Raw genomic sequence first — 22,859 nt, 5'->3', positions numbered from 1 at the left:
TTCAAGCGAAAAATATCATTTGAAATTACACTTTTTGGCATTCCCTTTATGTGCATCACTTTCATTATGAAATTTCAACAACTATTTCTATCTGTGTACGAATGCAAAAATGGTAACTTGGCTTAGAAACCTCTCAGTTAATAACTGTAGAAGGGCTTAATGAACACAAAGCTGCGAGGCGGCTCTTTCCCAGTGGGGATGTAATGCCAATAAGAAGAAGAAGAAGAAGAAGAACTTTTTAAATTGCGATTGTTTGCATATTTCAGTAAAATTGAAATCATCTGAAATTCGAATTTACTTTCCTTCGCGAAAAATGTCAAAATATCAATGTTTTTAACAAACTATCTTCAATAATATAACCGTATTAACGTTTGTTAAGAATACATTATGGTAATAATTATCCAATCACCACTATACATCTGAAATAAGAACTAATAATGGCTGTTTAATTTAAATCCGTCATTGCTGCACGTTTTAGATGAAGATACTGTTAAAGCTTAAAGTCTGAATAGGCTAAAAAAGCCATAAGAAATATTTAACCTTCCTGCCTACTTGATCAATGACATGGATTGAATCTTAATGACTCATACTGTTTGAAACTAATCAGTCGAGAAAAAACAAACCAGAAGTGGGCATACAGCTACAAAACGCGTATTCAATTGTTGGTCAAAACTGCTGAACAGAGGGGGAGAGGTGGGAGTTTCGGAATTTCGCACATAATTTGTTTATTTATCGTTGACCACGAATATTGGTTCATGCGCTTATTACGCAGAACACATACTTGTTGTATCTATTTTGAAATAGATGAATGGAATATTTCATTCAAAACTTTACGATATTCTAAATCTTGTATATCTATTTTGGTTTCTAAAATAAACACTTGACAGTTTACGTGCGAGAACTAAAACCAGGACACTGACACGCCTGTCAAACATGGTACCGCCAAATGGGATGTGTTGCAATATTTTCAAATTCAAAGTTTGTTGATAAATGAGGCAGAGCAAGCTAATAAAAATACCATCGTAACCTGGAACACTATTTATTATTATTTATTCAGACTAAGGCCGAAGTGGCCTGTGCGGTATATAAGAGTCTTCCATTCGGCTCGGTCAATGGCTACGTCGCCAGCCACGCAGTCTACGGAGGGTCCGCAAGTCATCTTCCACCTGATCGATCCACCTTGCCCGCTGCGTATCTCGCCTTCGTGTGCCCGTCGGATCGTTGTAGAGAACCATTTTCACCGGGTTATTGTCCGACATTCTGGCTACGTGCCCGGCCCACCGCAGTCGTCCGATTTTCGCGGTGTGAACGATGGATGGTTCTCCCAACAGCTGATGCAACTCGTGGTTCATTCGCCTCCTTCACGTACCGTCCGCCATCTGCACCCCACCATAGATGGTACGCAGCACTTTCCTTTCGAAAACTCCGAGTGCGCGTTGGTCCTCCACGAGCATCGTAACCTGGAACTCTAATGGGATATGTAAAATGCGCCATGCATCTTACCTCACCTTCCGAGAATTACACCGTTGCAAAAAGTACATATAACACCTTCGAAAAAACACACAAGAGTGGTGGGACTGCGTGAGTGATCCAGGCTTATGCGAGTCCCGGAAGGATAACCGATCTTGTGATTTGATTGATTAGAACAGCGGTTCTCAAAAATTTTCTTTAGAGATACCATTTAGAACTTTTTAAACTTTCCAATTCAAATTACGTTTATACATCAAGCTTATTATAAGACTGAGGATTTTTAGAGCCTTCCGAGCCTCTTACAAAGAGGCTTCTGAGATGTTGAGAGGACGCTTATGTTGAGAAGCCTCTTGAAAGACGAATTCTGAAACTCTTGAAAGAAGGCTTCCGAGCGTTTTAAAAGTAGGCTTCCGAGCTTTCTGAAAGAATGCTTCCAAGCCTCTTAAAAGGAGGTTCCCGATGTTCTTGATAGGAGCTCTCCAAGCATCTTGATAAGCCTCTTGAAAGGAGGATTCCTAGTCATTTGCAATGAAGTTACTGAGCTTTCCAGAAAAATGCCTCCAGGGCTCTCACATGGAGACTTTCGTCTTCAGATTCTTGATTTTAGTTCAGAAATATATTCTTAACATATGAATTAACATTTTGTCTCGATCAGGAGGATCAAAGATTTAAAAAAAATAAATTCGACGTTTTGTCATTTTGATCGTTTATCCCACAGCCCTTCATAAATTGTGCTGGTTGGGATAAGTAGGATTCAAAAGTATTTGATTAACTAATCGTCATGCATATTATGTACAGTACAAAGTTTTCATTGGCGTAACTACCTCCGATGGGGGACTATATAGTCCCTTTATCTATTTTCTCGAAATTGAGCCTCTTTTCAAAAATTCCCGTACATTTTAACACCTCATCAAATTATCAGTGGTAATGTGACAAATACGGTTCAACCAATTCTCCAATCATACCGAAGGGAGCCTCCTGGGATCATGAAGCGAGTGATGAAGGGAACCCACCAGGGATTTCGACGGGAATATTCCAGGAATTCCAAGTTCTCCCGAGATGTCGATGGGTGAGTCCGTCCACAAAATGGCTTCCGATTCCGAAACCATTGATAAACCCCAGAGGAACTCCGTCTGGGGCATGTGGTCTATCAACAATACTCGGTTGTAATGGATGTTCCGCGTGGTTCCACACGCTGCGTGAGACTACCGGAAGAAAAACTACCGAAGATGTGGTACTGCCAAAACAAAGCCTGTAAGGAGAAGGCTTAGGAGTACCAAAAGCAGAAGGACGCCAAAAAGACGGTTCGTCCCAGCAAACAATTGGACAAATCCGACTAAAACAACTCGACTACCCGCACCGGGACGTCTAGCGTAGATGCGAAAGTGCGAGCGCTGGAACAACGTAAAAAGCGACAAATCTTCTAGAGATCCTTCATCCTCCAGGAATTCAGACGGGAATATTCCAGCGATTCCGTCGGAAATCCTCCAGGATGAAGACGCATATCCTCGGAAGATTCCGAAGCAATCCGTCGAGGGATTTCGAAGCAAATTGTCGAGCGACTCCGAATTAATACTTCAGGGATTCCGAAAAGAATACTTCAGCGATCCCGAAGAGTATCCGCCAAGGTTGTTGAAGCAAATCGCTGAGGGATTACGGAGCAAATCATCAAAGGATGTCGAAGCAAATCGGATCAAAAAAATCGTTGAACTAAATCTTTGAGAAATTCTGAAGCAAACAAAGTATTCCGAAACGAATCATCGAATGATTCCGAAGCAAATCGTCAGAAGGATTTCTTATCGTCTAAACCCAACCAGCGGATGGCAGATTTTAATACAGTTCTGCAGAAGAGCCTTACAGAAATCTGTATATTAATTTGGCATATACAATTTCGGAAGATTTTTATACAATTTTGTATTGAAATAATACAGATTTGTATTATTTTAATACAATATTTGTATAAAAAGCTTACAGAATTGTATATGCAAAGATTTTATACAATGATTGCCAGATTTGTTTTTGGGTGTAGAGATCCAAAGGCAGATCATTGAGGGATCCGAGGCAAAACTCCGAGGTTGGAGACTCCAATTAAATCTTCAAAGGTTAAGAAGCTAAATCGTCGCAGGATTCTGAAACAAATCGTCAAGGAATTCCTAAACTAATCTTCGAACGATTCTGGAAAGATTCCGGACCAAATCAACGAAAGATTCTAGAGCAAATCCTTCATGGATTCCCAAAGGTATCCTTCAGCGATACTGAAAAGAATCCAGTGTGAATTCTTCTGGATTCCGATTGGAATACTTCGATGATTCTGAAAGGAATACTTTAGAGATAAGAAAAAATATTTTGAGCTTTTTAGTGGAATGTCTTCACTTGGCATAACTTGTATTAACTCGTCTTATGAAAACTTAAGAGATTCCAATGAGAATTCCAATGGGAGTTTCTCTCGGGTTCTGTGTAATGAGAATCCTTTCCGGATGCTTATGGGAATCTTTCTCAGAAATGAGAAACCAGCTAATTTTTATTCCACTCATATCATTAAGGTGTGTCGGGAAGGCACTACACACCGTGTTATTTTTCGTATCTTTTGTCTCTTTCTAGCATTGTCACCTCGTAATTTCGGAGCGGCGTATTTCGGTTCTCAGTTGTTTGATGTAACTGTAAATGTATCAGCATGCAGATTGCAAGTAAGCACGCGCCGGTGATATTTTATCAAAATTATATTTGTTGTAGAAAAACAAGCTAAGCATTTAATGATGAAAATGATGACGATTTGATGACTATTCGTGCTTCCTGTGCTTGTATGAATAGGGTGAATAGGGGGATAACTCTTTTGTCTTCAAACTTTTTCGGTAATTCATTAATGTTACATGTTGAAAACTGATATTACTACTAACTAACTTTTCAAATCCTAGGGGGGCTAATTTTTTTCAAGGGAGGGCTAACCCCCTCCAAACCCCCCCCCCTTATTTACGCCAATGTTTAGAATCAAAACTTCATCAAAAAGTTTCTATTACGCATTCCTGTCCGAGGTACCCGTAGGGCCAGCGAAGGTACCCCCAAGGGTACATTGACCCCAGGCTGAGAACCGCTGGATTAGAAACTATGAGATAATAATTGGAACCTAACCATTTCAGCCCTCCCTTCCTCCCTTCACACTTTTTGGATTAAAATATCAAATCGTCACATATTGCGATAAATGTCCAAAACATAAATGAATCACTATGGTAGGTACTATGCAGTTTTGTTCGTTGATATTTTGAGGAATGAGAGTTATGCGCGTTGAGTAAATATCATCTGAGTAGGACAAAACAAAACATGTTTGTCAAACTTCAATTTTAAGCAAAAATCTATTAAGAAATGTTTGTCAACGAAACGGACTAAAAATATGAGCTGTACAGCAAATTGGAGCTGTACGTCAAAACAGATACTAACATTTGATAGCGTTGAGCCAGGTTAAAAAATAATAAACAAATAACCTTGCAACATGTATCGGATTGCTAAAAAGTTGCAAGTTACCACAATTGACAGTACATTGACAATCTTACCAGTACTACCATCGTATTGGAACTAATGCTTTATTACGCCTATTTCACTTTGGATGTTATATCCTGATTCAACTTCCTATGATGCTTATTACATTTTGGATGTTACACTACTACTCATTAAGAGTACATGAGCTCTTGGGGAAGATCCATAAAGTACGTCACGCAAAATGTGGCTATTTTCAACCCCCCCTCCCCCCTTCGTCATACTATTTGTATTAAAACTCTAAATTTTTTGTATGAGTCGTCACGCTGTTCGGAACCCCCCCTCCCCCTACAAGCGTGACGTACTTTGTGGATGGCCCCTTGGTGGCTGGTTATAGGAAACTAGCAATTAAATAGTTTATGTCGAAAAGGTTAACAGTTCATTACAAATACGAAAATAAGATTTCGTATCAAGCTTTGCACGTATCAGCCTATTTGGTTACGCCGGAAAACCATGTGGAGGTAATAAGAGCCACAGCTCAGTTATTTGAACTGAACTAAGGGAATGTTCCAATAGTTCCAATAACTGAGAAGAAGTAGAAATCCCTACCTGATCTTGGATAATTATGGACACATCGTCGCAAGGAATGCAACCGAATAATTGGCGCGAAATCCTTTTACATACCAAGTTCTTATCAACTAAGGCAGCATATTTACCAATGCAATATAATCAATATATCTTTTTCCAGTGGTACCAGAGACGGCAGATGCGTTAGACCTACCATCAATAACAAGCGCACTGCCAAGTTCGAGTTGATTCTAAATATACATTTTGCGCCTTTTGCCTAGGATATATGTGCGTTTTGTGTTAATAAACTTGATACGCCCTACGTGGTGGTGGAGCGTTTTGCACTTCAATTTGAAACATATGGTTCACGGCTGCTGTAGAGCTTCATATTAAGCCGGGTCCGTTTCGTTTGTGCCTGCTCACGATGTAATTATAAATATCTCCAACTAGATTGGAGAGTTTGAGCACCGGTATTTCGTAGGAGTGAAAACGAAGTGCTGCCGACTGCAATTAGCCTTGAATGTTTAATGCACCGAACCTACCGTGGGGCTGCCAAAAGAGCAATGGGGCTGACACTGTGGGACTATCATCGCACAACGCATATGAGACTGAAACATGAGAGGTTATAACGTGGTTGATGCAACCCGAGCTGGATAAGGTATTTGAAAGCGACTCTATGTGGTAAATGATTATGTAGATTCCTTAAGATGTTGAAAATATGTAAAGAAGTATGAGATAAATACATAAGATACTAAAAGATTTTACTATCTATTTTTAGATTATTCTCTGAGTTAATGATTATGTTTTGGGAAGTGAAAGCATTTTCCGCTACACCATTTTTGTTTTTTTTTCAGGTCTGTTTTATCTTTTGTTATAAAGGTATTATCTGTAGATCGGAAATTAATGAGAAAAGGTTCAGTCCCCATGGTAAGATATGGTTCGGAAAAAGTGTTAAATAGTGCTGATCTTAACGAAACGAATAATACGTCGGTCATAAAAATGAGCCGAGTCGAGTCAAGTACGAGACACTGAAGACGGCCTTACTGTTGAGGTCGAAATACGTATCTGTCAAGATACAATTAACTGGTGGAATTCAATGGGATTGTATAAACTTGTCTTATGACAGGTGAAAACATTCCACTAAAAAGCTCAAAATAATTTTCTTATCATAAAAATGAGTTCAAGTGCCCAAAATGCAGCGATTATGATTTTGATCTCTGATGCTCGGCCTGATGGGTTTTTTTTGAGCACTAGACCATATATAAAAGTAACAAACGATGCTTATGTTAGAAAAGCCAAATGACATATTTTGTGGCATCTCGCTTGAGCTTCCTGGTAGCTTAGTTAGTTAAGACTTAACCCGCGGAAAAAAATGGTCTTTAAAACATGACTAATCAATTCGTATCAACACAACTCATGGAATTCTAAAAAAATGGTTTCATGAGTAAAAATTTAAAAAAATCGTTCCTGATAATTCAAAGATTTCAGATTGCACGATGCATAGTCGATGTTATTCATACATGGCAACTTCGTGAGTTTAATATGGTGTAACCCTCCACGGCAAGGAGGAAGAGGATATCACTTTTTTTTGTTGGTTTCACATTGTTTAACAAACTAACAAAAAAGTCTCGAATTTCAAGTCATTGTCACCTGCTAGCTACCTGTTTTAAAAGCAGAAACACACCAGCAAATATAAATCATTCCTCTAAAGATCTTATAATAACAACCTTGCCAAACCCAAACAAAACTACAAATATGCATCCGTAAAACGTGTTTCGTCGCACACGCGGCCGTCGTCATCGGGAATTATAATTAACCGGGTCCCATCGCATAAATCATCCTGCTCTTAGACCACAGCACAACAGCATCAGAAAGATTTATACACTCGATTACAAAGTCATTCCGAGAGACCCCAAACACAACTCACCTTAGCTTTCCGGCGTATTCGACTTCGATGGCACTGCGATCACGAATAAAATTACCATATCGTTCTAAAAAATCAATCCCTTTCTGTGTATGTGTCGCCAGGTTCTCGTACTGATCCTGAAATAAGGCGAAAGAAAAAAATCGACGAGACGAAAAAGATTAGTGTTTTTGTGACTCGAAATAATTCGCTCGTGTGCGAAAGGTGTGCTTTTGATTAAGAAGATTGGTCTGATAGCATGATGGGTAAAATAACAAGAAGCTGAAGACGATTCATGTATGATAAATAAATAAAACACAATAAAAATACTTTACGCAAGATTAGTGTCTTATAACAGCCAGGTAATGAGGAAAAAATCAAGTCCGTTTTGTGGATTCATTTCTCCAACATGTACACAAAATTTTTTTCCAATGGTATAAAATATAGAATCGATTGCAAATTGATTATTTTTTGTACAAAAATCTTTATTATTACTACCTAGCGATGATGATGTCTTTTTCATGCTTTAATAAAATGTAGGGCAGATTAAGGAGACTTGATCCTCTTTCTTCTTTTCTGATATATCACAGCCAAAGCCGCAAAATAATAAGTTCTACGCGGTTTAAGAGAAATGTAAAATTCAAGTTTTATGATGCGGGATAGTTTGCGAATTGTTGTTAGGGGAAGAAACTTCATCCTCCACGATGATCTTACGCCGAATGGAGTATGCTTCTCCACTGGATTCAATTCTGGGCCAATCGCTGCCAGTCGCCCTAAACGTTTAGGGGACTCAGGTTCTTTTCAACTGCAACAAGTCATCGTATATGCGGCCTACCACGATGTTTACGGTCAGCTCCAGCCCTTTATCAACAGCACTTGCTGAGTTAGATTCATTTGATTTCTATTTTTCTCTGCCCCTCCCTGCCTATGATGATGCCTCTGAATCAGAAAGACAAGAATAGGATAGCAAACTCGGTTTGCCAACAGCGGGCTGTAGCTGATAATCACTCGGCACAAACATTCTGTATTTTTCTTTCAAGTGATAGTATTTCGGATTCTCTACTCTATATTATCTTCGTTTGACGCTCTTCCGACATACGAACAACATGTCCAATCCACTGTAGTCTGCCGTGTTGTATGTGTTTCACAATATTCATCCCTTTATACATTTTTGCGTCTTTTCGCAGTTTCTGCACATGCAAACAGATTCAGTATCTATCACTCTATCTCTTACACGCATACTATCGTTTGTTTGGTTTGCTTATGTCACCGATCGACAAACACATCCACGCATACTTTTACCGAAGCAACGCCTCTAATCGTCAGTAAGCGAGATATCTGCATCCGATGCAGTATTTCCACCATTAAAGAAGTGTGCTTTTCCTATTTCATTCATTCATTCATGTAGTTTGTAACTTTGTTTTGGTCAATACAGTAGTAAATAAGTTAAAACTGTGGCTTTCCTTCTTGCCGCGGAGCTGTCCGCAAACAGCCTTTCTCAAGGCTAGAGTTAACCGATTAATTTGCTAACTGTCGAGCTGTTGTCTGCTGTCGTTTCCTAGGAGGAATGAGCTGGCCCGTTTATCAACCCCAGTGTCAAGTGTCCAATACATCTGGTGTAAATTATTCCTGTTTACCGCCGAGTTCCGAGCAGCTCAAATCCTTCGAAAGCTCTCTGATCAGTCTTCATCCACGTTCATATTTCATGGCCGTATAAAGCCTTCTAAATAATCAGGGTAGTATAGAGAGCGTATTCGTTCGCAAACTACGCGACTGTAGCAGCTGGAAAGCAGCAGCAGCATTTATACATTCAGGGGGAATAACCCTCCTTTATTCGGAACATACGCCGAATTAAGGATGGTTATTCTCCGGTAATTGGCGCACTCCAGGCTGTGTTCTTTTTCAAAAAGGGAGCAAATAAGGCCGTCCAACCAGCTATATAGAAAGCAATTTATCTTTTTTTTTTTACATATTTTCGACATAATACGAAGCAGAAGTTCGCAAAGCTGCCCATGTTTGAGAAGCTCAGTGGGGAGCTGGTCCTTTCACGTAGCCTTATTGTTTTTCACCGCTTCGGTTCCTTTCTTGGTCGTTGCACATGATGGAAGATGGTGCTGTCTTTCTCCGCACATTTTTGACAGTCGCATAAAACCTCCGCATATCGTTCTGCTCCATTTTTCCGTGTCTCAGTAATCGCTTGTTTTTCATATTTTTGTTTCTCCCTGCGATGGGTTAGTTTTTCGGTTGTTCTTGCTTCCTATTGAAGCGGGTAACCGACACCGCCATCCGGCTTTTGGTAACGTTTTTCTCATCTATCAATCTTTGACACTCCACATCCAAACAACCGGTGATGGGTCGCTTCGGCACATCATCCATGAATCGACTCCCATAGATCGTTAATGTTGTCGGTAGCGTTGCTTGCACTGATACGTTCGTAGAGCTACTGGTGGTACTCACCCGACACTCCTCCGCCGACAATCGTTGGATATTGTAACGTTGTGACGCTGTGGCCTTCCTCAGCCATACGGTAAGATGCGCGGCTATAAAGCAAGACAATGTTGAAGATGGCTGGGTTTGATTTCCGGCCTGGTCTAGGAAATTCTCGGGTTGGAAATTTTCTCGACTTCTCAGGGCATAAATATATCATCGTATTAGCCGACGAAGGAGAGAGAGCCGCCGCAACCGTGGACATTCACCTCCTCTACGATATCTAGCGACGCTTAAGCGGGACGAAGATGAATGCAACGATGCCTGTAAAAGATGCGAATGATCAGTTATTGACCGACCCAAGTGACCAGCTGAAACGCTGGTTCGAGCACTTCGAACAACTTTTTCAAGTGCCAGCCAGGCCATCACCACCTCGGCATGATCTGCCTAGGATCCGACGTATAACACGCGTCAATACCGAAGCTCCATCACTGCCAGAGATTCAAACAGCCATCCAAAGCATGGAATCGAATAAAGCCCCAGGGGTCGATCGCATATCAGCCGAGATGCTCAAAGCTGGCCCCATGACATCTGCTCAACTACTGCATCGTTTATTTCGTAATATCTGGGACACCGCAACTTTCCCGGTCGACTGGAAGCATGGTATCTTAGTGAAGGTGCCCAAAAAGGGTGACCTGACTGTATGCGATAACTGGCGAGGCATTATGTTGCTGTGTACCGTTCTCAAAGTTCTATGCAAAATTATCCTAGCCCGGATTCAGAAGAAGATCGATGCGACTCTCCGGCGGCAGCAGGCCGGATTCCGTACCGGAAGATCCTATGTGGACCATATTGTCACGCTCCGTATCATTCTGGAGCAGGTCAACGAATTCCAAGAGTCCCTTCACTTGGTATTCATTGACTACGAAAAAGCTTTCGACCGTCTCAATCACGAGAATATGTGGGGCGCCCTGAGAGGCAGGGGGGTTCCTGAGAAAATCATCGGCCTCATCGAGGCACAGTACGAAGCCTTTTCGTGTAGAGTGCTGCACAATGGGGTCTTGTCCGACCATATCCGGGTCGTTGCTGGTGTGAGGCAAGGATGTATTCTATCACCGTTACTGTTCCTCATTGTAATCGACGAGATTCTTGTAGATGCGATTGACCGTGAACCAAACCGCGGGCTGTTATGGCAGCCTATAACCATGGAGCACCTAAACGACTTCGAATTGGCTGATGACGTTCCACTCCTCGCTCAACGGCGCTCTGATGTGCAGAGTAAGCTGAACGACCTAACCGAACGCTCCTCTACGGCGGGTCTAACTATCAACGTCAATAAGTCCACATCGTTGGATGTCAACACGAACAACCCCTCCAACTTTACAGTAGCCTTGGCAGCCAGTTAACGTCGGATCGCGAAACCGAGATCAACATAGGAGCACGGATCAAGAAGGCTAGGGCTGCTTTTGCGAGTTTACGAAACATATGTAGATCCAATCAGATTAGTCAACGCACCAAATTTTGAATATTCCACTCAATATATAACACCAGTGAGACTTGGTGTGTATCAGCAGAGATCACGCAAAAACTGCGAGTCCACGTTTGATAATTTGAGCCTGATGGCTTCACACTTGGATCTCTAATGCTGTGCTCCATCGACGATGCCACCAAAAACCAAAACAGAAATTCTAGAGCGTAAATGGAGGTGGGTCGGTCATACATTACGAAAGAACGGAGACGAAATCTGCAAGTAAGCGCTGGGCTTGAATGCGGCAGCACTTGCGACGTAGCCTCAACAAAGAAATAAAGGAAGTCGACAGGAATCTGACCTGGGCCCAGGTCACGGCTAAAGCGAGCAGTCGTCCAAATGGATGGAAAATCTTTTACATTGGCCATATGCACTCCAGCACACACCCTATCCTCTACACTTAGATCGGGGGCAGCAGGGACAGTAGGGACAGCATGGACCATGTCCAAGGGCTTGACGACCCCTCCCCAGCTGTCTGCGAGTCAGGGAGAACTGCCTAGGGCGTGGTGGGATTTAGCAGTGGGCTCTGTTAAAATCCTCCCAAAACCACAAGTGCCCGTAAGCAGACTCTATCAAAGCGACTGTGTGCCGCTTCAAAAGCACAAGCCCAGGGGAGTGCCATTGGCACATCAGGATTGATTCCAGTAAGATCCTGATTATGGTATACTGGTTGCATGTTATTGGTCTTGTTTTGGATATTGAGATATATTGTGAACGCGAGGGCTGGTAGTCTGGTTATTCTATTCTCTTAGTAAGGCCGGGTGACACCGACCTGAAACGGCGAATGGGCTAATGGCCAGGCTGTCTTCCGTCCCCTAAACCCGTGGCTGGCCTTGCAGCACGCGGTACAATTCTGTCGCTCAGCTGGCAGCTGAGTGGGAGTAAACTCAGATGCTTTTCCCTGACTAGCGCTGATCTGGCTCTGAACACGAAAGTGTCAACCCTCGCATGGCCTCCCCTGCATGCCGCAAGGTATATATAGATAACCATGGGATCGTGAAGGTGACTACACCAGCAGGGTTTGATAGCAGCCGCAAGGAGGACCCATCAGACATGAGTAATCCCATTAAAATAAAAACGACGAAGGAAGGAGGTGAAGCGAATGGTGGTAAGGAGAACCCTTTCACCAGACGCAGCGGCCTGGAAAAGGTCTCCCCAAAGATCGCCGGGGAAGGCGATGGTGAAGCCCGTGGAGGGTCTGAGGAGGTGCCGGTTGAAGTAAAGATGGACGGCCCTACCCTGACCCGCGTCATCAAATCTGTGATGGCGAACCACGAAGAACGCGGTGGTCACACGATGGAAGTAGTCACGGAAGTATCCGACGTGATTATGTCCTTCCTAGACAACCGGGTTAACTACAGCAAGGACTTGAAACTTGCTGTACAGGCACTCTGTGCCCTAGTAGTTGAGGCCAAAACGGAGTGGAGGTCCCTACTAGAGGCCAGTAAGAGTGCAGAGAAAGAGCTCCGCAAACTCGTCAAGGAGCGGAAGCAGGCGGATAAGGATAAAGAGGAGGCGGAATTGAAAATTCGTCTCTTGTCCGAGGGCAAACGACTGGCGGAGAGCCAGGTCGAGGAACTCCGCAAAAGGATGGCTGTAACGGGAGCGACCCCGAAGCTGAGTAAGGTTACGCAGGAGGCGAACCTGAAAACAGCTGTCGAGAATTCCGCAGCCCCGAAGTCAGCGAAAAGGAAGAAGGTCGAGCAGAAGGATGGTCATCCCAAGCCGTTGAACCCAGTGCCTCCACCAGTGAGGACCACTGAAGCTCGCCGGGAGGAAGACTTACCCTGGAGGGAAGTCGTGAACCCCAAGAAGGCGAGACGACAACGACAGCAGACCGCAGAGAAAGCGGCAGGCGGAGCGATACGCGCCACTGTTAAGAAGGAGTAGAGCCCAGAAGACGACGGGTGAACCTTCCAATGTCAGTGGTAAGCGTAAAGATAGAGGTGAGGCGATTATCGTCAGTACTGACGACAAGAGCTACGCCGAAGTCTTGAAGGCCATGAGAGTTAATGACAAACTCGCTGGCCTAGGAGAGGATGTCAACTGCATCCGAAGGACGCGGAGAGGCGAGATGATCCGCGTCTTGAAGCGGGATGCTGCTCAGAAGAGTTCTGAGTACAAATGGTGGACAGAGGAAGTCCTGGGCGATGGGGTTCAAGTAAGAGCCCTATGTCCAGTTTCGAACATCCAGTGCAAGGGCCTGGATGAAGTAACCGAGGCTCGAGACCTGGTCGACGCACTGAGAGATCAGTGCAATGTCGAGATCCAGGAATCTACGGGTCGGTTACGCAAAGCTTCGCGGGAATGCAGGTTGCCTCATTCCAAGTACCTCAGGCTGAGGCCAAAAAGGTAATGGATAAGGCTAAACTGAAAGTGGGTTGGTCGGTATGTCCGCTAAGTATAAGCCAACCACTTCAGACCTGTTTCAGGTGTCTTGGCAACGGTCATAAGTCTTATGACTGTAAAGGACCTGATCGCAGTAAGCTATGCCGTAGGTGTGGAGCTGAAGGCCACCAAGCTCGCACCTGTCAGGCTGCACCAAGGTGTCTGATCTGTCCCCTGGTACAGACAACAGACACCTCACCGGTGTCCAGGCTTGTCCGGCCTCTAGAAGGACCCAGACACGCAGGTAACACAGCTTAACCTGAACCACTGCGAGGCGGCTCAATTGCTGCTACAACAGTCGGTTACTGAGTGTAAAGCTGATGTAGCCTTGCTGTCCGATCCTTACCGCATCCCCTGCCGGTAACGGTAGTTGGATTGCGGATAAGTCCCAGATGGTGGCCATCTGGACTTGCGGGCGATATCCCATCCAGGAGATAATATCATCACCCTGACGATGAGGGTTTCGTTATAGCAAAGGTAAACGGTGTTTACTTTTGTAGCTGCTACTGTCCTCCCAGGTGGAGTATAGTGCAGTTTACTGGGTAGTAGATATTCTTGCATCAAGACTAACTGGCTTAAAACCGTTAGTTGTAGCAGGCGACTTCAATGCGTGGGCAGTGGACTGGGGATCCCGGTCCACAAACGCCAGAGGTCATACCCTGCTAGAGTCGCTAGCGGTACTAAACGTAGTCCTGCTGAATGAAGGCCAAGTGCCAACGTTCAGGGGACCGAGCGGTGATTCATGCATCGATGTGACCTTCTGCAGCGCGGGATGGACGGTGGAGCCAGAATGGGAAGTTCATGAGGGGCAAACCTCCAGCGATCATCAGGAAATCCGTTTTGTGATCCGGTATACCCCCGTAGCAACCACAAGGCGGATCGGTAAAGCCGATTTAGGATGGCGCACCTCGCAGTTCAACCCAGAACTCATGGAAGAATCACTACGATGGGAGACGCGAACAACGGGATTAAGTGGCGACGAGTTAATCGATGTACTAACCCGTGCATGCGATGTGACGATGCCTAGGAGGACCAAACCCCCCGGAAATCGGCAACCTGTGTACTGGTGGACTGACACAATTGCAGACCTTCGTAGAACCTGCCTTAGAGCAAAGAGAAGGCTGCGACGTGCCAGAACAGACGCTGAAAAGGTCGAGAGACGCAGGGTGTTCCAGACAGCGAGCAGAGCTCTGAACTACGAGATCAAATGTAGTAAGAGAGCCTGCTTCGAGCGGCTGTGTAGGATGGCAAACGACAATCCATGATGCATACAGGACGGTGATGGCTATAACCAATACCACGCCACCTGAGAAATCTCCGGGGATGTTGGCCAAAATAGTCGATGGGTTGTTTCCGAGGCATGAATCATCGAACTGGCCCGCTACACCGTACGAGTCAGTTGACGTGGTACCGCTAGTGACTAACGAAGAGCTTATCGTAGCCGCAAGAAAACTTAAGCTCAAAAAGGCGCCAGGCCCGGATGGTATTCCAAACCTGGCCCTTAAACACGCCATTCTTGCCAATCCAGATATGTTCAGGAGCTGCCTCCAGAGATGCATGGACGAAGGAAACTTCCCAGATCGATGGAAACGGCAGAAATTGGTGCTATTACCGAAGCCTGGCAAACAGCCGGGGGATCCTTCGGCATACAGACCAATTTGCCTACTCGACACAGCTGGAAAGCTGCTAGAGAAGGTCATTCTGAATAGATTGTCGGCCTATACAGAGTGTGCTGGTGGCTTATCTAGCAACCAGTATGGCTTCCGTAAGGGCCGTTCTACCATCGAAGCAATTCGAGCGGTAACGGATACGGCCAAGATAGCGAGAGGTCGAAACAGAAGAGGTATTAGGTACTGCGCGTTGATTACACTCGATGTAAAAAACGCGTTCAACAATGCTAGCTGGGCAGCAATTGCTGACTCCCTGCACCGATTGAGAGTTCCGGATTACCTGTGCAGGATACTGAAAAGCTATTTTCAGAATAGGGTGCTGTTATACGACACTGATGCCGGTCAAAAGTCGATCGTAGTGTCCGCGGGTTTCCCCCATGCTTCGCTCCTCGGACCGGTTCTGTGGAATGTTATGTACGACGGAGTCTTACGCCTAAGTCTTCCGGCCCTGGTGAAGCTAGAAGGCTTCTCGGATGACGTAATGCTAGAAGTAGCAGGTGACACTCTCGACGAAGTCGAACTGAAGGCTTCATACGCGATTGGCAGAGTGGAGGAATGGCTCAACTCGAGGCGGTTGTCCCTTGCACATCACAAGACAGAAGTCGTGGTAGTGCATAACCGTCATGGGCTGCAACAGGCGAGGATAAGAGTAGGGACCTGCACAGTTAACTCCGTGAGGTCTCTCAAGCATCTGGGCGTGATGATCGATGATAAGCTCAATTTTACGAGTCACGTCGATTATGCATGTCAGCGGGCTTCATTGGCGTTAAAATCTTTATCACGAATGATGTCCAACAGATCGGCGGTGCATAGTCAAGTGCGTAGGCTGATAGCTGGCGTAGCATTGTCTATCATCCGTTATGGCGTGCCGGCATGGGCCGTAGCACTAAAAGCCGAGTACAATGTAAAGAAATTGATCAGAGTACACCGGCTGATGTGCTTACGTGTCGCGAGCGCATATCGCACCATATCATATGAGGCGGTGTGCGTTATAGCTGGAATGATGCCGATAGACACACTCCTAGAGGAGGATGTGGAGTGCTACAACGAAAGGGACTCGGTGCAAGTGCGACGTGTCAAGAGAGCAGCTTCGTTGCTCAAATGGCAAAGAGCATGGGACACCGCAGTCAAAGGTCGTTGGACCCACAGACTGATTCCAGATGTGTCCAACTGGGTTGATAGGAAGCATGGTCAAGTCAACTTCCACCTAACACAGGTATTGTCTGAACATGGCTGCTTTAAAAAATTCCTACACAGGTTTGGCTTCGCAGATTCTGCGGAGTGTCCTGAATGTGTAGGTGAGGTAGAATCGGCAGAGCATGTGATGTTCGCATGCCCGCGATTCGAGGTAGAACGCAATACCATGCTGCTTATTAGTGGTATGGATACAACCCCGGACAACCTCGTCGAGAGGATGTGCCGGGAAGAAGCTATATGGAATGCGGTGAACACAGCATCTCAACAGATTATGTCGAAACTGCAGCGGTGGTGGCGTCTTGAACAAAACCAACGAGTGCAGTAAGGGCACCTGTGATGCAGTGAACACTTTGCTCACCCCGCAACCAACATGTCGCGGGTGGGCTGCGGGGACCTCAGTATGTAGATATAGAGGTCATTGCGGTTCGCGCGCGGTGGTTGTTGTCAGGGTGCTCGTTTCCAACGTGAGATTATGATACGGACCGCTAGGTTACTATCATAGCTTGCGATCGACGGGTGGTGAGGTAGCCACCCTTGAAGTCGATGTTGTGTGTATTGACGTCAAGTGCGTTAGCATAGGCGTGAGCGTTCTCAATAGTCCCCCCCTGATGTATTGCTTAATTGCGGGCCGGGGGACGGACTGGCGAAAGGGTTTTGGTTTTAGTGGGTCGGGTAAGAGTTACATGACATACCCATCCCCACACTACCTGAGTACCTCCTCAGGTGTCTGGTTGCAGATTTCCGTTTACCCTTGCTCAAGGAAAAAAAAAAAAAAAAACACATAGATCGCTGTAATAGGTGTTATTTTTGAAAGCAATGTTGATCGTGGAATCCACGGCTCTGAGTTCACGTTATCCGGATCTAGGCCGTCAGACTTAGCGGCCACATTCACTCCAATCTTCTGCAGTTTGCGAGCCACAAAGCTTACTCGTCCAAGTTTATTAAGGGTTTCAACATTCCAGGTACTGAGTTTACAATCATAGTCCTTATTTCGTTGCCGGGTCGATTGCCAAATATAACATTTTTCTTCTTCCTTCATTCTAGCTGACGCGATACAGCGTAGCGTTTCGTTATTCAGGCGCTGCTAAATACCAATTTGAGCCGCACCTCCTGGTGAACAGACCCTCGATACGTATTTTCTCACTCCAGCTGATGTCTTACCTATACCAAGTCTAATACTAGAACATATTTTCTTAATTACATCCAAAATCAAAACACATTAATTCAGAAAAACAAGACTCTCGATCCAATCAGTTTTAATACCAGAAAACTCAATTTTGCAAGGTCAAAACCTGACCGAACGGTAGAGGTTAAAAACTTGAGCACCGTTGAGTCACTTGAGATTGAAAACTTGGGTATGGATATGTTGCTTGGGAGTCAAGCCTCTCGCACACTTAAGAAATTATCACTATTAATTTCGCAACCGATATACATTGCTCACCAACCACCAGCAGTGGCGTCCAAGTCAAGTGCGCCTTCCGCCACTGTGGAATGCTCGTATAGGCTGAATGGTTGGCGGCGCTGGGAAACCGGTTGTCGTCATCGAACGGTCAGTCGAAAGAAATTAAGATAAGATACATACCCACCACACGATATGGTCAGAAAGTCGTTCTCCGGTTCAGCTCAATGAGTTTCACGCAGTTAGTATGGACCAGGAGAGCAAAAACAACACTCCAACCCAAAAACCAAGCAATTACATTCCGATGGTTTTAGGAGCTTCAAAACAGTAGTAGAACGAGGGAAAACCCATTCAAGAGATTGGGCGCCAGCGGTTTAATTATGGCATAGTCGATGGTAAATAAATATGCAAATGTAAATTCTGTATCCATAAATACCGGGGACCATTTAGTGGTGGTAGGGTTAGAGCTAGTTTTTGTCCTGTTTTATTTAGCGTTATGAGGCTTTACAGCAACTATAATTCTACTTTAAAATAAAATTATTTGTTACAATGTGATTTAATGCAATTAGATTAATTCAATTAGCAAAGAATAGATCTTGCGAAATTTTCTAGAACTCAAATGACTTTCCATTTATATATTTTATAGCTCCAGTAAATTTATTATATGCCTTCTATTTTCGTTTCGATTTAACAAACAATAATTTTCAGGAAAAAAAATAGCGAATGACCCTATTGCTCTGTAAAGGTTTATGCCAGTGTTTCGAAAATTTTCGAGCGAGGTTATTGCCTCGCTCTACGAAAATTTAGAGAAATGCTTCGCTGGCTGCAATGGCATTGTTTCAATTTAGTTGCACTCTCGCTCGGGGGGCAACAGTTAACGATTTTTTTTTTTGGCAAAATACCGTTTTCTGTTTTTTTTTTTCGTTCGTGTATGCCAAACTAGGTTATTTGCAAGGCAAGGGATTTGATTTATACGTTTTGATATTCGAAGGTTGCACTGAATCAAAAACGAAAGTATCATATTATGTCAGAATATACATGAACATGAATTGGCAACATCCTTCTTAGAATAGCGGCGAATCGTATTTAACCTTTGGTCCAAACGATATGTTTGCCTTCGACTGTTATTTGATAGTTGACCAGTTCTGACTATCCTTTAGAAACATGGGCTCTTTTGAATAAAAACTGTCTTTAGATAGCCAAAACCAATCAAACCGAGTTACTATTTAGTTATTGATTGTAATTTGAACTGTTTCTCGGCTCATATTTGACGTTGCAGAAATATGTATAAGAAATTGATGTCGTGAGATTGACAAACACACCAATATACCTATAACACAAATGTTGGTAAATTCTATTGTTTTCTTTTCGATTCACTAAGCATCTTCATAATAAGTTTTGCTGCGCACACTGAGTGGGTCAACTGGAGTAATCTTCGGAAACGAGACAGCTAATTGGACTTGTAGTATAGGAGTTATCAAGCCTGTACTGCCGTGAATCGCATATCTGCCCCATCTTTGCTGGGTTTCCTATTCATATGGGACAAATACGCGATTCACGGCAGTGTATATGTAGAAGTTGTAGGTTCAAATACCACAATGACACGTAGATTCTTCTTCGCAAATGTGATAGCTATTCATTTCAAACATGTGTTGTGCATATGCGCAGGAAACATTATTAATCCAACGCTTGTTTGCACCTCCGTTTACGAATCTCAGTTACTATCGGCTTTCAATGATATCGACGATAGAGCTCAAAGTTATTTTAACTGTGAGGCCACCAGACTCGAGTTATATACAGCAGCATCTGAATCCATTGAGTGTTATCCATTGATAACACATTGTAATCACATATTTGTCTCATGTTTGTTGGGTTTCCTATTCATATGGAACATATAGGGGAACTGTTCCGATCTCCATCTCACTGTACATATATCCATCTCATCGCTAAACAAAGAAATTGGGCACCAAATTCGTCGCTTCTTTTTGTCAACATGCGTGCTCACTGCTGAAAAAATCATAAAAATAATAAACAAATCAAATTCCTTTCCATTGCTTTGTTTTTGATGGGATGGAAATAGGAGCCATGAGATGAAGTGGCGAACCGTTCCCCTATGCAATTACAGGCAGTAAAAGTTAATGCGTTGACTTGTGCTGTGCTGGTTGTTTTTTTAAGGGATATTAACCTTAAAGATCATTCATTCCTAAAAACTCGTGGATTTCTGCGCATTGTTGAGAATCAACGAACACTAAGCGCTCAAAAAAAAAAACTTGATGTAGTAGATTACAGGCATAAGGTTTTATAGTCTGAAATTTTACAATAAGTAATATCCAAACCAGTTTTTGCTAACGAAATTTTGTGACCCGCTATAGTTATTATTTTTATTCAATCAATTGGACTGCCTTTAATAACCTCTTTCATACACAGCGTAGGTTTCGATCAGCATCGTCTAAAAGTATCAATCCACCTTATTCAATAGTCGAATGACTCGGAACAATACTGAACTCAACACCGAATCAACTATTATAATGATCCCGCTATGCTTTTCCTCAATATCAGTATATTTACGACAAACGAAAGACCCCCCGAACAAAGCCGGTTGATCACTAATCCGGTCAGATTATGCACCTTAGACAAGACAGGACGGCGAATTTATTGGTCCTCTAAGTGTTGCTTTTGATTAACCCTCGTCCGTTATCACACGTAACCAGAAGGAATCAATTAGGTTTGGGCGTTCGAGGGTGATAACTATTTTCATTGACTGCACGAAACCGTTTTCTAGGTCCTACAGCTTCCGAATACAGCCAGCATGATGCAGCTATTAGTGGAGAGGATTCGAATTTAAATGACCGCCTCTTCGCATCTGTCTTGATTTTGATATACCTACTTCCCTTTGTAGGTATGTCACACAAGCAGCGCTGGGAAAAAGCAGATTAGCTGCAGTGAATTGTGACCAGCCGAAATTCGAATCCAACCGAGCTTCGTGCGATGACACCATTGCCCACGGACATCGGTAAGATAAAGATCGGTTCCAAACAGATGCAACATGGGTAGGAAGCAAAAACTTCCCACAAAATCAATTTATTACACATATTATCAAACTAATTGACTTTCACCGCTATACATCATAGAGCACCGTCTCAAGGATGGGCTGTTGTTGGCAGAGTAATTTATGATCACCAAAAGGGCTCGTGGGAGTGGCTGCCCTTGTACTGTGTTAGCACATGAGGGACATAGACACGAGACATGCTGTATTACATAAGATCCTTTGAATTGAAGAATTATTATGTCACTGATATGTGCGGTTGGTGTTGTTCGTTACAGCAAGTTCATCAAAAGTTTCGCATTATGTTTAATGATTCCTTTGCATGTCTAACAACATGTAAAAATGATGGTGGAGATAATTTTCTCACCATTCTGGTAATACAGGGTTTGTACTTTCGTTTTAAAATGATAATAAAGACATTATATAGGTACATAGTCCAAGATCTATTGTCAATCTATGCTATCATTGGTGATTACGAAATAAATATTATGTTGCAACCTGGTGGTAATGAAACTTTTATTTTTGCTTTAGTAAAGTGATTTTTCAATTAAATAGGGTGAATGACGGCTTTGGCAGGTTTTGTTCTATTATTGTCAGGGGGGTTTATTATGACTGATTATGCTCAAATTTGGTCTAAACATTCTTTGCATATCAAAGAATATTGTGGCCAAATTTCATAAAATTCGGTCGACAAAAACCCCCCTGCCAATAATAGAACAAAACCTGCCAAAGCCGTCTTTCCCCCTATAATAATAATAGCAAATTATGAGAAGCTATTCCAATCGACAACTGAGCATGAGCATAAGCATTATGTACAATTCGTAGTTGCTACTCCTTGATTGACTGAAACTTGTGAAATTGCACAGAGAACCATGTGAATGGAGCAAGGGATTTGCTATCCATTCTCAATGTACACGTTTCAGAAGCTCGCGTATTTTAAGTCGATAACGGCGCCGGCCGTGACTGCTGTGACTACAACAGCGCAGGAAGTGTTAGGCACTACACAGCGACTCCAACGAAATGGTTGGTTTGATAAGGAGTGCCAGCGAGTGACGGACGAGAAATATGCTGCTAGGAGTCGAATGCTAGTGGCTCGTACCCGTTCCAACTAAGAGCGGTACAGTGTAGTAAGGACAGACGAGAAACAAATCCACCGCAGAAAAAAGGCAAAACGAAGAGAGAGTGATAGCTGAAGCGCAGGAGAACATGGATAGAAACGATACGTGGAGGTTTAACGCAACTGTCAATGGCGCGCAGCATAAGACTGCGCCAGTGCAGTGCCAACGCATCACAAATTACTATTCGTAAGAAAGGGCACAGACTAGAGTGTGCCAATTACAGACGGATCACCCATCTGAACCCGGCGTACAAAATCCTGTCGCGTATCCTGTTTAACAGACTGAGACCGCTTAAGGAGTCCTTCGTCGGCGAATACCAGGCAGGTTTTCGTGAGGGCCGATCAACGACGGATCAGATGTTTAGCATATGGATAATCCTTGATAAATTCCGGGAGTACAACTTGCAGACTCACCTTCTGATCATTGATTTCAAAGCAGCGTACGATTCAGTGAAAAAGAAATGAGCTGTGGCAGATAATGAGCGAACATGGTTTTCCGGCGAAACTGATTAGAATGATACGTTCAATGCTGAATGGCTCGAAATCAAGTATTCGGATTACAGACGTAGTGTCAACCTCGCTTGAGACCTTAGACGGATTGAAGCAGGGTGATGCACTTTCGAATTTATTATTTAACATTGTACTCGAGGGCATTATCTGGCGTGCAGAGGAACGG

At 43.6% G+C, this 22,859-nt stretch overlaps 1 protein-coding gene across 1 annotated transcript in view; it reads right to left on the bottom strand.

Annotated features, from left to right (window-relative positions):
- Positions 1–22,859, bottom strand: part of LOC134210863 (formin-binding protein 1-like) — a 190,081-nt gene that overhangs the window by 35,175 nt on the left and 132,047 nt on the right. The window contains 1 exon segment of the mRNA XM_062687238.1: positions 7,436–7,551. Coding sequence (XP_062543222.1) covers positions 7,436–7,551 — 116 coding nt within the window.

Source organism: Armigeres subalbatus, chromosome 2 (genome assembly GCF_024139115.2).
Source record: "Armigeres subalbatus isolate Guangzhou_Male chromosome 2, GZ_Asu_2, whole genome shotgun sequence".
NCBI classification, from domain to species: Eukaryota; Metazoa; Arthropoda; class Insecta; order Diptera; family Culicidae; genus Armigeres; species Armigeres subalbatus.
Note: the sequence above shows the minus strand (reverse complement) of the source record. Positions and strands in the feature narration are given on the sequence as shown.